This window comes from Cyprinus carpio, chromosome B8, assembly GCF_018340385.1.
Source record: "Cyprinus carpio isolate SPL01 chromosome B8, ASM1834038v1, whole genome shotgun sequence".
Lineage (NCBI taxonomy): Eukaryota > Metazoa > Chordata > Actinopteri > Cypriniformes > Cyprinidae > Cyprinus > Cyprinus carpio.
Genome location: NC_056604.1, coordinates 7,157,540 through 7,171,922, shown reverse-complemented (window position 1 = coordinate 7,171,922; position 14,383 = coordinate 7,157,540). Strand labels below are relative to the sequence as shown.

The 14,383-nt window shown below is 36.1% G+C and overlaps 1 protein-coding gene across 4 annotated transcripts in view; it reads left to right on the top strand.

Annotated features, from left to right (window-relative positions):
• Window positions 1–14,383, top strand: part of dab2ipa (DAB2 interacting protein a) — an 89,217-nt gene that overhangs the window by 2,470 nt on the left and 72,364 nt on the right. Inside the window, exon 1 of one of the 4 annotated variants that reach the window (XM_042729429.1) lies at window positions 2,594–2,845. The exons of 2 other annotated variants lie outside the window; for them this stretch is intronic. In XM_042729429.1, the coding sequence (XP_042585363.1) occupies window positions 2,806–2,845 (40 nt within the window). In that variant the 5' untranslated portion in view covers window positions 2,594–2,805. Of the gene's footprint in view, window positions 1–2,593; window positions 2,846–11,110; window positions 11,306–14,383 lie in introns of those variants that run through there. One more of the 4 variants, XM_042729430.1, reaches the window with a different exon arrangement.

Genomic DNA, 14,383 nt, shown 5'->3' with positions numbered 1-14,383 from the left:
CATTTGCTGTGCTAAAGATAGGAACAACAAAGATTTAGCCACTCGTTATGTAATGTACAGTATTTAATTTCTTTTATTCATATTGTGGATTTTGCATCATGTGAACATCAAAATGCCACTTGCATTCATTGTGTTAAAGTGCAGATGTGACGGCAGTCGACAGACCTGTGAAACAGAGCATGATGGAACGCACTGTAGACTGTTTTCCGTTTGTCTCGGACAGGCAGCAAACCAGTAATTTGCAGTGGGAGGCATAATTATGATGGTGTTACTGGACAGCTATTGTTTTGAATTGCCTAATAAGGACTCTAGTTCACAATGCAGTTGAATTTGGGGACGAGGCACATTATGCGGGCGCGTGTTTTGTGAAAAGGTCAAAGAGAATCTTGCATTAAATAGGCCAGTACAGTTCCATCCATCCATCCATCCATATATCTGTCTACTTTTTTCTAATTAGTATTAAAAATTAACATTTGAAAAAAAAAAAAAAAAGTAAAAAGAAAGTATAAAAAGAAAGAGTCACATAAATGTCACTTTAGGTACCATTCAAAAGTTTGGGGTTGGTAGGATTTTTAATGTTTTTGAAAGAAATCTCAAGGTGGTATTTATTTGATCAAAAATACAGTATATTGAGAAATGTTATTGTTTTAAAATAAAACTATTTTCTATTTTAATATATTTTAAAATGAAATATATTTGTGTGATGGCAAAGCTAAATTCTTGTTTTTTATCAGTGTTGAAAATCGTTGTGCTGCTTAATATTTATTTACTTAATACTTTTTTTTAGTGTGCCTTGATTATTAATAAAATTCAAAAGAATAACATTTATTTGAAATAGAAATGTTTTTTTGTAATGATGTAAAATTCTTTGTCACCTTTTGATCAGTTAAATGCATCCTTGCTGAATAAAAGTTTTAATTAAAAAAAAACGTACTGACCTCAAACCGTTAAACTGTAGTGTGTGATCATGGGTAGACATTAAACACTGACTGTTCTTCACATCTCATTAAGACTCTTCTCTCTCATGCAAGCTGTGGTGTCAATGCAGCTCAGCGCTGTGTTAATGCGTGTGTCAGACACTGGCAGCTTGTTGCTGACATAGCAAATGTCTTCAAATGTGGGTTTATCTGCACGCCCCCCACAGAGACACACGTTTAACACCCCACACACTCCCTCCTGTGCATCTTCAGCATCCTAATCTGTCATAGCTCTAAAGAGAAAGGCACTTGATATCCATATGTGGTTTAAAATCAGATTAAAATTGGATTTTTGGAAATACGTTGCAGTCTGATCGTATTTCAAGTTTCAGGTGCTCTTCTCATTTGGAATGTTAAGTCTGTAACGTCTTAAAGTGCTGTAGTGTCTGCACTCATATATAGCATTAATTGTGTTTTGAATGGTTTGACTGAACAAGTGAGCAGATGTGGATACAGTGAATTTGTTAATAGTACAATAATGCCTTCTCTTGAGTTGTGAGCACTGAGTATGATGGACATATAATACAATATTTCCTGTTTTCTGCCCCCTTTCTTCACTGTAATTGCTAATCTCTTATAAAATATAGCTAGATTAGAAACATTAGATGTTAAATGGATCATTACTGATCCATACTACTGTAGTTTAATTACTAGGAAAACTGTGGACAATTGGATTTGAAAATGAACCAGAATTAGGTGTAGTGTGATCAAAGCCTAGATTATTTAAGCACTTTTTTCTTTTCATTTTTTTTTCTTTTCTTTTCATATAATTTAATGATTTATTGTAAAAGATAAACCAGACTTAAATAAATATGCTCTAGTCAAGCTCAAGCATCTAAACCTTATAATAAGTTGATAATTTACACAATTTCAAGAAAATGAACAAGGCAGGAGAAGATTCTTATAAAGCATTGCTAATAGTTACTGATTTCCCACAAAAAATGGCACTTCGATATATTACAAAAGACTAGCATGATACTGATGATCTATAGAAATAAAGAAAAACCTATAAATTGATTACTAGTCAAAACAGTATTTCCAAGAAAACATGTTTTGTTTGAGATTTAGATTATAGAAAGGCAAGAATGGAGAAAAATGTTAAATAATTTTTTCTAGTTTTTCATTTTTAAAAAGTGCATGGCATCCGCAGACATGACAAAAATGAGAACAACATCTCTAACCGAAGTAATGAACATTTTTTAACTCCCCTATGTTCACCTCATTGCTATATTATAAAAAAAAAAAAAAAAACTTTAATGAATTTCAGTTGTTGAGGCAACATGTATAATTTTCATTTAGTTTAACTTGCACTATTAACCAAAAAAAACTAATAAAAACTATATAGGCATTAAAAAAAAACTAATAAAAACAACAAAAAAACACAGAAAATTACTAATCTGGTAACCAAAATAAAAATGAAAATTTAAAATTAATAAAAACAATAACTTTAATACTTGAATAACACTGCCCGTAAAATATATCTAGAGGATGGTAGAAAGGCATGAGAGAGAGAGAGAGAGAGAGAGAGAGTGAGAGAGGACAAGCAAATGTTCAAGATAAAAAAAAAATCCCTGCTGTGTCTTTAAGAGCTCTGGCGCTCGTGTGGGAGTGAGTGGGGCCCAGAGAAGTGGCTCAGCCCAGCTCAGATCTGCTAGATGCTCCGGACAGAACGGAGCGCAGGCAGGCAGGCAAGCTGCACGGGAGGCAGCGCTGTTCTGACAAACGGGTGACGAGGCAGAGAGAGAGACTGTACCCTCCCCATGAACCGTTGCTGTCTTCCTCTCCCTTGGCACTGAGAGCATGTCTGATTTTGCCTGTCTTTGAAGTTATGGAGTTGGACAACAAACTCGAGCTGGACGGCCACCATGGTAAGAGGAGAACTTGGATACACTTTTAACAAAGCACATGAAGTGTTGAGAGCCAGATAGTGAAGTGAGCTTGTGTATGTGGGGCTGTGAAACAGATTAGAGCAGGTTGCCAGGGCGTTTTGCAGTTTTCGCATTTTGTTGCGATGACAGAACAACTGCGATCTGTGTGTAATTACGCACTAAAATGTGTCTTTATTTTTTTAGGGAAGGGTTTAGAACATGTGTGTTGACAAGAACAGATGAAAACACTGTAACGTCATCAACAGATGTGTTCGCTCAGGTTGCTACTGTTACCTCGAGGCAAGCTGAATCCTTAACATGCATTAAACCTTACCTGAAATTTGATCTACAACAGGTCAAAGATTCACTTTCTGTCCGACAGCACTGAAAACCTTTACTTACACTTTACAACTTTACTTTTAGTGTGCACAAGAAGAATTTGAGTATTTATGTCAATGCTTTTAGTATAGAAAACAAACCAAAAATCAGCCTTCAGCTCAATTACTTTGCATTTAATGTAATTTAAAATGAGTTCTGATAGTTCTGAGTGTATTAAAATGTTACCATGCTGTTATATTAGAAAAGATTTACACCATTGTATTCAGGAAAGAACTTGTGGTTCACTCTGGTTGTTGTTTTGTTGATTAATGTCTTTCTAATGAGTCTGAATTGCACTGTATTGAAGGATATAATGTCGTCTATGTTCATGCTGATGTGACAGTCATGTGGGCTGAGATGAACTTTAGAGGGATCTGTGTCATGGACCCTAAAGCAAACTAATAAAACTTTCAGAGCTTGTCAGACCACTATTTGTCAATGTTTCAACTTGTTTGAGGCTTTTGAAAGGCGTAAAAGGGAGTAAGGAAATAAAATGTAATAACAATTAGCTATCCCACCTGATGATTACAGGCAGGTTACGTAGGTAAATAAATAACCTTTTCTTCAGTGTTTCAAATGATGTTTAAAACTTCTGTTGCCATTTTAGGGCTACAATTGTGTTACATAGTGGCCAAGCTGACTGTATAACATATTTTTAGTTTAATTTATGGTTTATATAGGCTATTTAAAAAGTAATTTGTTGGTGATGACATGAAAATGCTGTGCTGGGTTCATCGCTTTAATTTTCACCAGGAGTCTGAAATCAAACAGAATTGTTCAGATATTCATCAGCATAACCCACGTGAGAGTTTTGCATTTCAACACAAATTTAAAATGTTTTGAGTCAATGAATAATGAATTAAATGAGCTCTTTAGCAGTGAGGGATCTGATTATTTATATCCGCTCCTTACTGTTTGACTTACATCTATTCGCTCATTCTATTTCGAAAAAACCTTCAGTACAATGAAAAGCCAAGGAAACATCTGAAACATTTAGTGGGATGGATGTTTTCTGTTTGTTGCTTCAATTTTGGTTAGGAATATGTGGTTAAAAATCTTCCAGCAAATATGTGTTGGGCTCAGAGCAATCCTGCTTGTAACTTTGCTGAGGATTAAACATCCTAGACATGGCTCTGAATGGTGACAATCTTTGTGAAGAACATAATCCTTGTGGCATATCAAGATGGACATAATCTCCTTTAGTCAGATATCAGGACAAACATTTATAATTTACTCCATCTTGTTCCTGATGCCCCATCCAGGGTTCTATGCGATATTGAGGCCTGTTGTTGTTTCATTTGGTCAGTGGCGCTGATGACTGTCTCGCCATTGTTATAGCAAAGCATCAGATTGTCCTGCTTTTGTTCATGAAATATGTTTGGCAGCATTTTGTTTTGGTCTTTTATCCATTTCATTTGCTGGCATGAGGACGGGCTGTGTTTCAAACACACAATGTGAGTGATGTACTCAGTAATATACATTTCTGCTGTAACAAACAAGCTCTTTTTCTGTTTTATTTATGACATACGCCTGATAGCTTATGATAACCTTGTGTTATTCTGTAAAAAGTTTTCTCCTGTCTCATCTTAATTTGTAGAGACATCTATAATTAAACCCTGAAAAGTGTAAACTCTTGTCTCATTTTGGTGGTACTGATATGATCTGACTAGGGCTGTGTTTCCCAAAGCATCATAAACCTAAGTAGATCTTTGATCTTTTATGATCAAAACAATCATTGTTGTGCTGATTAATATTCGTTCTGGATTCTTTGATGAATAGGAAGTTCAAAAGTAGTTAAAGCAGTCTATTTAATTGTAAATGTCAGAAAGAGGAATGAAAATGGTTGAGTATAAATTTAAAATCAGATGTACGAAAGGCTACAATGTGTTGAATTCGACCCCTTTCATGTACCAATGAACAGCGACAATAAATCATAGATTTACTCTAAATCTCTTTTCATTAAAATGCATTACTCCAGGCTAGCATGAAAATATCCCTTAAAATTTCACAGTTATGCCTTGGGTAGGCTGGATGTTCAGGCTTTTTATCAGTTGTGGGAAATCCCAGTTTAGTCATAATTGATAATAGAGGGTAGTCAACTGGAGTCTTTATTCTTCTCATAGACTGGGGAACAGCACTCCCCTAATTGCATAGTATTAAAAGAATTCATTATTATTGAGATTTATCGGGAGGGAAGATGAAACAACAGAGCGCTCTCATAGCACTGAGGCTATATTTTAGGAGTACAGTGGATGCCTGTTTTATAGTAGAGCAACTCACTTTAAGATACACTGTAATGGCTTAATAACAGCTTTTGAAAGGAGATTAAACATCCAGCTATGAACGTAACAGAGTTAAAGATGGTATCTACCTCTGTAGATATCTTATGCCATCAAAAAGGGATTTTAAGAATTAAGAACTAATAGTTCTCAACAAAATCCTGTTCTTTAGCTCCCAAGTTCAGCATGTTTTATAGTACAAGCTGTGTACAAGTCACAACCACTAGAATAGGCATGATCAAATGTAATAATTTTAGAATGAACCATTGAACAACCCATATTGGTCAACCACTAATCTGAATATAGGGGTGAGAGACATGTGTCCCTCCATGTCTGTGATGGTTACAGCCGTGGTTTACATTCTGCTCTCAGTGAAAGTCCAAGTGACAGAAAGTTGACCTTTACCAAATCCTGAATGGCTCCCATTAAAGCAAAGGACATTTTGAAAAAGGGCAGCTGTAAAAATGCATTAGAATCAGAAGTAGGTGGGCGGAAATCCTGGACCTGGATGATAAGGTCATTGTTAGTGATTTGCAGAGATACTTTTGTGACATTTTTGTCTTGTCATTAGAAATGTACTCTATACAGCTCTTCCACTGTTCATATTTAGCACCATTTCAAAATTGATAATGAGTCTTTTCTTTGTTTATTCCAGATGCAAAGAGTCTTTGACATGTGAGCCATCATAAATCTATGTGGGCATATTGCATTTGAAGTCAGAACTCCTTTGAATGTGAACTTGGCCCAGCTGGTTGTCATACATCTGACCGATTTTCTGACCTCACATGCTTGACAGAAGTGCCTTTGTGTCGGTAGCAGCAGCTGTCTAAATCCCAGCTTTCTATCGTTTTAGTAGGATGTTTAGACTAGAACTGTACATCAAGTCACTTGTCTGTTTGTTGAGCTCATTTTATGATCGCAACCGTTGTTGGGAAAGCTACTTTGAAATGAATTATGAGCTATTCATCATGTTCAACTAGTAGTTCACAGCAGTTCAGCTATTCTATTGAAAAAAAAAAAGTTTTTGTTTTGTTTTTTTCAATTTGACAACAGATTAGTGCCACTTTAACTAATGGATAATGATCACAAGGTTTCACGAATATGTGTGTGTCAGTTTGATTTTTTTTAAAGGAATGAATGTATTTTTATTTTAGCAAAGATTAATTAAATTGATCAAAATTTACCATAGACTGTAAAAAACATGGACGACACTCCAGTTCCTTCCACTATAGAAAAGTGAAGCCAAAGCATCTCAGTATAGCTGCTGCCATCTTGAGTAAATGATGTCATTTGGAGCCAGAGTCAATCGTTTGGAGCCACAATTGGAGCCAGAGTCTGCGCAGTAGTGTCGTGAGGTGGAGCCGTGGTATGAAACTCCCGCCCAAACTCCCGCCGACCCAATCAACCGTAACGACACGCCCTGTTTTTATAGCATCAAATTACTAGCTAAAATCAAACTTATCACAAAAACTAATAATTGAACATATATCAGCATGATAACAACTACGTTAAAGGGTTAGTTCACCCAAATATGAAAATTCTGTCATTAATTACTCACCCTAATGTCGTTTCAAACTCGTAAGACCATAGTTTATCTACAAGGCTCATACGAAGCTAGGAGAATACTTTTTGTGCACATCAACCTGGTGCCATTTTGGAGAATATCTCAGCTGCGTCACGCCAATACACTGTTTCTGTTCAGATCAAATCACAACAACTGGGAAACAGTTCCGGCGTGACGCAGCTGAGATATTCTCCAAAATGGCAGCAGGGTGATGCGAAGGAGACAAATTGTTGAATAAAGTCGTTATTTTTTTTTCTTTTGCACACAAAAAGTTTTCTCGTTGCTTCGTATAATTGCGGATGAACCACTGATGTCACATGGATTAATTCACAGATCTCCTTGCTACGTTTCTGGACTTGTGTATTTGTGTTCTGAAGATGAACGAAGATCTTACGGGTTTGAAACGACATGAGGGTGAGTAATTTATGAAAGAATTTTCATATTTGGGTGAACTAACCCTTTAAATGACTAAAACCATCTTTCTGAAAATTGTTTTGGAAGTGTCATTTAGTTTTTTATTTTGACTCCAGTCCCATTTGTTTACATGGAGAGGGCGGGGTTTATGACCTGTACTTCAGCCAGCCACCAGGGGGCGATCAAAGAGCCCGTAGCTTCACTTTTCAGGACGTGTGAGGCACACCTGAAATTTACAGTAAAGACTTTCTCTTCATCAAGGAATCCTGAAAAAGTTTCCATTAAAAATATTAAGCAACACTCCATTAAAAATATTAAGCAACACATTTATAAAACAACATTTATAATAAGAGATGTTTCTTGTGCATCAAATCAGCATATTAGAATGATTTCTGAAGGATCATGTGACACTGAAGACTGGAGTAATGATGCTGAAAATTCAGCTTTACATCACAGAAATAAATTTAATTTTAAAATACTGAAGTAGAAAACAGTTATTTTAAATCGTAATAATGTTTCACAATTTTACTGTTATTATTACTGTAGACATTTACATTTAGTCATTTAGCAGATGTTTTTATCAAAAATAAAAAAAAAATAAAAAAATTGCACTGACCCCAAACTATTGAACTGTATTAAATGCTTATTTATATATTGTGATGATATTTTTATCTATTTAATGATAGTTTGCGACCAGCTGGCTAATTTTAGTGAGATGGGCTGGGAATGTTGTTTCTTGTTGACTTTACTTTTTTTATTTAGTTTGCTCACAATGATAGTAGCAACTAAAACAGCAAATGTTATCGTATATGTGCCGTGTATGACCAGTCCAGCCTGTGCAACGCACATTATGTGTCTGGGCAGCCATCCAGATGGCTTTCAGACACTGCTAATTCGATGTCCTTTATTGCTGTTGTGCAATATGAACCCTTGAGAGTGGGTTTTAGGTGGCATGAAGTAAAGCAAATGCACATTGTGAGCTGAGCTTTTTATCTTCACTGAAACACAGATTGCTGAAGCGTTGTAACTGTTGCTAGGATGTCCGGTGGCCAGAGCTTTTATCGACGTAGTAACATTGTTTTACCCATCCCCCTTTCTGCACATTAGATTGATGTGTGTTTGTTTCTCTTTTTAACTCGTCATTTGAAACAGATGTCACTGGGGGTTTTTGCACAATCAACAGACTCTGTGCTGGGTGCCTGATTTTTAAGTTTGATGCATGGATTAGTATGACAAACATTAATTTTGTTATTTACTTGTTTGTTTTTAAAGGAACATTCCAGGTTATTTACAAGTTACAGTGTGTGTATCAACATCATCTCTGGCACCAGATTACCATAGTAAATGTTTACTCATCTCTCAGTCTGTAAACACCAACAGAAAATGTATTTACAGTTATAATGAAGCCTAGCAGTGATGCGCACATCAGCAGTCATGGTTGCATCGCCCAGTAAATGTGACTTCTTAATAGGGGTGGGCCATATACTGGTAGAAACGATTAATTAGTAGAAATCTATCAACCGGTAGAGATTTTGGACTGTTGTCCAAGACTTGTCATTTGCATGTCACTGCTCTTGGCTAAATCATTTTTGTAATTTTAATAAGAAGACGTATATATCTAATTTACACAGTGAAGAATGTGAATATAATTATACAATGTGTTTGTTCTACGGTAGTTTTTTGTCCTATTGCTTGTAATTTGTTTCTTATTCTTATTTAATCGCTGACAGTTTAAGTGTCGTCATTGAGCATGAGTTTGGTTGTTTTTTTTTTTTGTTGTTGTTGTTTTTTCATTTAGGCTAGTTTTTTGTGACATTGACACTGGTGGCTGGTTCTATGGTAATAAAAATGTTGATGTCATAAAACCCTTATTTAAAGCAAAAATAACTATATTGTGATATAAATTGTTACCATGAAATAAAACTACTCATATAGCCCACCCCTACTTCTTAATATTTGTTAGTTAAAGGGTTACTCCACCGCAAAATGAAAATTGTCATTGATTACTTACCCCCGTGTCGTTCCAACCCTGTAAAAACTTTGATCGTCTTCGGAACACAATTTAAGATATTTTTGATGAAAACCAGTAGGCTTGAGACTGTCCCATAGACTGCCAAATAAATCAAGTCATGTCAAGGTACAGGAAAGTATGAAAAGCATTGTCCGAATACTCGATCTGCCATCAGTGATTCAACCGTAACAGTATGAAGCGATGAGAATACTTTTTGTACACGAAGAAAACAAAAATAACGACTTTATTCAACAATTCCTCTCCTCTGTGTCTCTGATGAGAATACATTTTGTACATGAAGAAAACACTGACACAGAAGAGCATACGCCATCTGCATACTGCTCAGAATTGCCAAAATGGTGCTACGCTGATTTGGAGAGACACAGAGGAGAGGAATTGTTGAATAAAGTCGTTATTTTTGTTTTCTTCATGTACAAAAAGTGTTCTCATCGCTTCATAGCGTTACGGTTGAATCACTGATGGCAGATGGACTATTCTGATGATGCTTTTCATACTTTCCTGGACCTTGACACTGTTATTTATTTTGCAGTTTATGGGACAGTCTAAAGCCTCCCTGTTTTCATCCAAAATATTTTAAATTGTGTTCCGAAGACGAACAAAGCTTTTACGGGTTTGGAACGACATGGGGGTAAGTGAATAATGACAAAATTTTCATTTTGGGATGGAATATCCCTTTAAGTCAAATAAGCAAACATATTATAAACAAATAAAATAAAATGTTAAATTGAACCTGTAAATAATATATATTTCTGAACTTAATTTGCTGGTTTGCCCAGAGTGTAAACACTGTGTGCTTTTTATTTATATAATTTTTTTAACCAATTGTGTGAGTTTGAGGCAGGACTATTTGTTTGGTTAACCAATGACAGATGGGGAAAGTTTTTTTTTTTCTTTTTTCTTTTATACTGTAGAATGGAAATAACACATTTCTAATTGTCATTAAAGTCAAGTCATTTATTATTTTATATAGCACTGGATACAATTTAATTATGTCAAAGCAGCCTCATGGTAATGAACACGAAAAGAACTGTTAATATTGCAAAATTCATCAGTTATGAAACAAATTCAATTTCATCTGTAAAGCAGCTCTACAGAAAACAACAGTGTCATTATTCAGCTATAACAAAACTAAATGACTAGAGTTAAAAAAAGAAAAGAAAAAACTTCTGACTGCTTAATTATACTGTATATAATAGCATCCAAAGCCATTTCAAAAGCTCTGCGTAGTTTGTACCGCTTTTTCACATTACTGGGAGATTAAAGAGTCAGAGGCAAGGCCGGCCTTCCCATAACACACTCCTTAGAGCCTGCGTTCTGATTGGCTGACATTCCAAAGGAATTCGGCTCTCCAAAGGGGGCTCGTTTCCCCAAAAGATGGTGGTGCAGAATGAGAGAGGGAGAGAGAATGCCGTTACTAGGCCCCTAAATGCTCATGAAAATGGAAAAAAGTAACCACTGTCGCTTTTGTTCTCCTTTTCTTCCCCCTCTTTCATTCTCCTTTCTTTCCAAAAGTGGGAGGTTCGGCTTGCACACAATGTGGCAGGCCTGAGCGGCGCGTTAGAATTCTTGTGGTAATCTCCACCGCCGTGTGGAGGCGAAACAGCACACAGATGGATGTAACAGGCCGGTTTTGTTTGTATTTCTCAGTTAGGAGCTGAGAGAGTGCCAGACACATCCTTGAGTCCTTCAGCTTGTGTCTCGTCCTCTCTGTTTCTGATTGTTCTCTTCGCAGGACGGGGTGACCTGCTTCAGAAACTGGCCTATTTCTAAGATGTCCCCCGGGGGCAACCAAGGTGAGAAGGAGCTGTTTTTGGGCTCCAAAAAGATGAGATGTAGGGCCCGCTTTCTTTTAAACAGCAATGCGTACGCTTCAGACTCAAACAGGAAGTATGGGACATCTGAGGCCCCATCTCAAATGGTGCACTTAACACTTTGGTTATGTAATCTAGCAAGTATAGCTATACTTACATACTTTTTATATAAGAGTACTTTTTTTATTTTTATTTAACTCAAAAATTGCTAGATTTAAATTTCACAATTACAACAAAATGACAAGTAACATACTAAATTAAACATGCAATTTAGAAGTAGCAAGACTGCAGAGTATTTTACAATGAGTTTTGTTTTATTTACCACTTTACAGTGTGCAGGTCAAACTAGTTGCCTTGCATTTTCAAATACGATAACAATGTGTGCAATAATTTGTTATTAATGCTTTATTGAATGAAAATGATGTGAAATATGGCTTCCAGCTGTCAGTTTGTACGTGTAACATAGTGTTAAGTCATCTTACGGAGTCACATTCCTGCACTTTGAAATGTGCTGGAGGAAAAGCTTTAAACAGCCTATAAACTTATGTGGAAACATGGGAATTATTCTCTGGCCGGCAGAACTCTGAATTCAAGGGTGTATATTAGCTCTGTCAGCAATTAACTTTTTATGATGGAGCCCTTGCTGTTTTAGCATCGACTGATGAACAAATGGTTCCTGTCCCTATTCTGTTTTCCATTTTTCCGCTGTTATTCCCTTTGCATCTCTCTTTCTCTCCATACTTTTTATCTCCCTCATGTACCCTCCCCTTTTTTGTCAGGATGTTGTTTTACTCCAAAGTCAGGGTATTCCAAGCCCGGCTTTGAACTTTAAAAGCTGTGGTGCTTCAGAGATGGCTAATATAGTGCCTCTATTGATCCTGTCTCCTGGCAACCTCTGACAACAACTGAATAAAGGACAGCACTCCGAAATCACAGACAAGACTTTTCTTGTGCAAAGTTAAATATAGGCTTGCCCTGGCCTTGAGCATTCTGGGAGATTTGCTCTGTGTTTCTTGCAGAACTTGTTCAGGTATAAGAAGACCTGTTTTTGAGAGATGTCTCATACTTTGCTGGCACTCATTGATACAGAGTACAATCAGTTCTGTGCAGTACCAGGAATAATTTTTGAATATCAGCATCTGTGCTCTCTTTCGTCTCTGCTTAAACACTCTTATTAGACAAACGCTGTCAGTCACGCAAGCCATGTTTTGATTATCAACATTGCATTTGGACCTTAATCCGGCCAATGCTGGTCAAGAGGCCATTAGGCCAACATGCACTTTTGAATTTGCATTAGCTGAACCAAAATGTATTTTTCTGACTAATTTGAACTACAAAGAAATACAATTTAAGATAAGACTTATTCCTTATTTAAAATATGATATTTAAAGTAAATACTGACAAACAGTTAAAGAGATTTTGAACTTTTTCCATTCAATTAAAAAGTTGTATTATGTTTATAAAATAAATATATATTTTATATATTATCTATATATTACTTCTGTCACCAATAAACTTAAAACTAATAAATTATATATAAATACTTTTATAAAATAACTATAAATATATATAAAATCTCAAGTTTGTCAATTGTCATGTTATTTACAAGATTTGTGGACTTGTAGTAGATCTGAATGCAATTAATATTCAGCTATTTGAATGTCAGTTCTTAAATCGTGACTTACTGCCAATGGCAGTGAAGCATCCTCTCAGTTTATTGTGGGGGCTTAATGCAGGCCCTGGCAGAGACGGTGGAGCTGTTGGAACAAGCAGGTGTTTGGCATATTTTATCCATGGCTCTTTGATGGCACAGAGGCCATTGTGCTAGACGTTCATTAACATACCAAAGCAAAAGAGAAAAGCCAAAGTCCAATTCAGTTACTGAGCAATGCGGCCGAGATGTTTTGCAGGAAGCATATCGGCAGCTGAGCACAGATATTTGAAAATATTGTGATGGCTGCAGTGGAATTGCTTTTACTCGTCTAAAAAATGCAGCCTCATCCACTATCCAACAGTTATAAATACCTCTCATGGACCATTTTATAGATCATAATTTAGAGTGTTCATGTTCAGCATAACCTGCCCCAGTTGCCCCAGGGAGAAGACCCCTGTAGACAGAAGTGGACCACTTATGAACCTCTTTGATGTATTTCCTGTTTGAAGTAACATCACACCTGATCTTAATGTAATAGCGCTGCTTATTTGAGAGCATGTGTGTGTGTGTGTGCCTGCTGGCGTGATGATGATAGACCCTTCGGTTTTAGATTAGACTGAAGGACAGTAGACAGCATGCCAGAAAGTGCTGAGATTCTTGAGGAGTCCAGTCTAAACAGTATTAAATTTAGTACTCAGGGTTATAACTACTGTAGAGTCCATGTGCGGCACTAACAGTTGTGTCTACACTTTGGTAAGCCAAACTATATTTGATACTGCTGATCAGCAGGATTCAGAGTTTTGGGTAACGTCACATTATTCTTACAACTTCATTCGCTGACTCTAGTGGAGCAGAAATTTCATGCTTCCGTTTTAAAGTTGAATTGCGTCTACAATATGTCATTGTAATGCCAATTTTGGCTACATTGAAGTTAAACCTAGAGTAAAATTAGCTGGAATAAAAAATAACATTAAATAATTTATGTAATGTCATTTTTTTAAGTGTCTCAGTCTTATACAAAATATCATCTTTTGTGTTCTGCATAAGAAAATAAGTCATACAGGTTTGGAGTAAATGATGACCAATTTTGGGGGTAATTATAACTTTAAGGCTTTATACTAGCCCAATTGAGTAATATACCAAAAACAAGTGGGTGGTCTGATGTTCTTACACCTTTTAAATATTTGAGGCAAAAAGTGCTTCAAGACCATCCATAAAAAAATGCAGTTGCAACATAGAAATCTTGATTATCAGGGGATAAAACCCTTTGAGAACATCTGTCTTGCGTATGATTAAGGTCTTCTGAACATGTAGAATAAACTAGATTGAAATTGGGTCAAACCAGAAATGTGCTACATGTGAGATCCTATGAGTTCAAGAGATTGTTGTTGGAACTGAACCGGAAA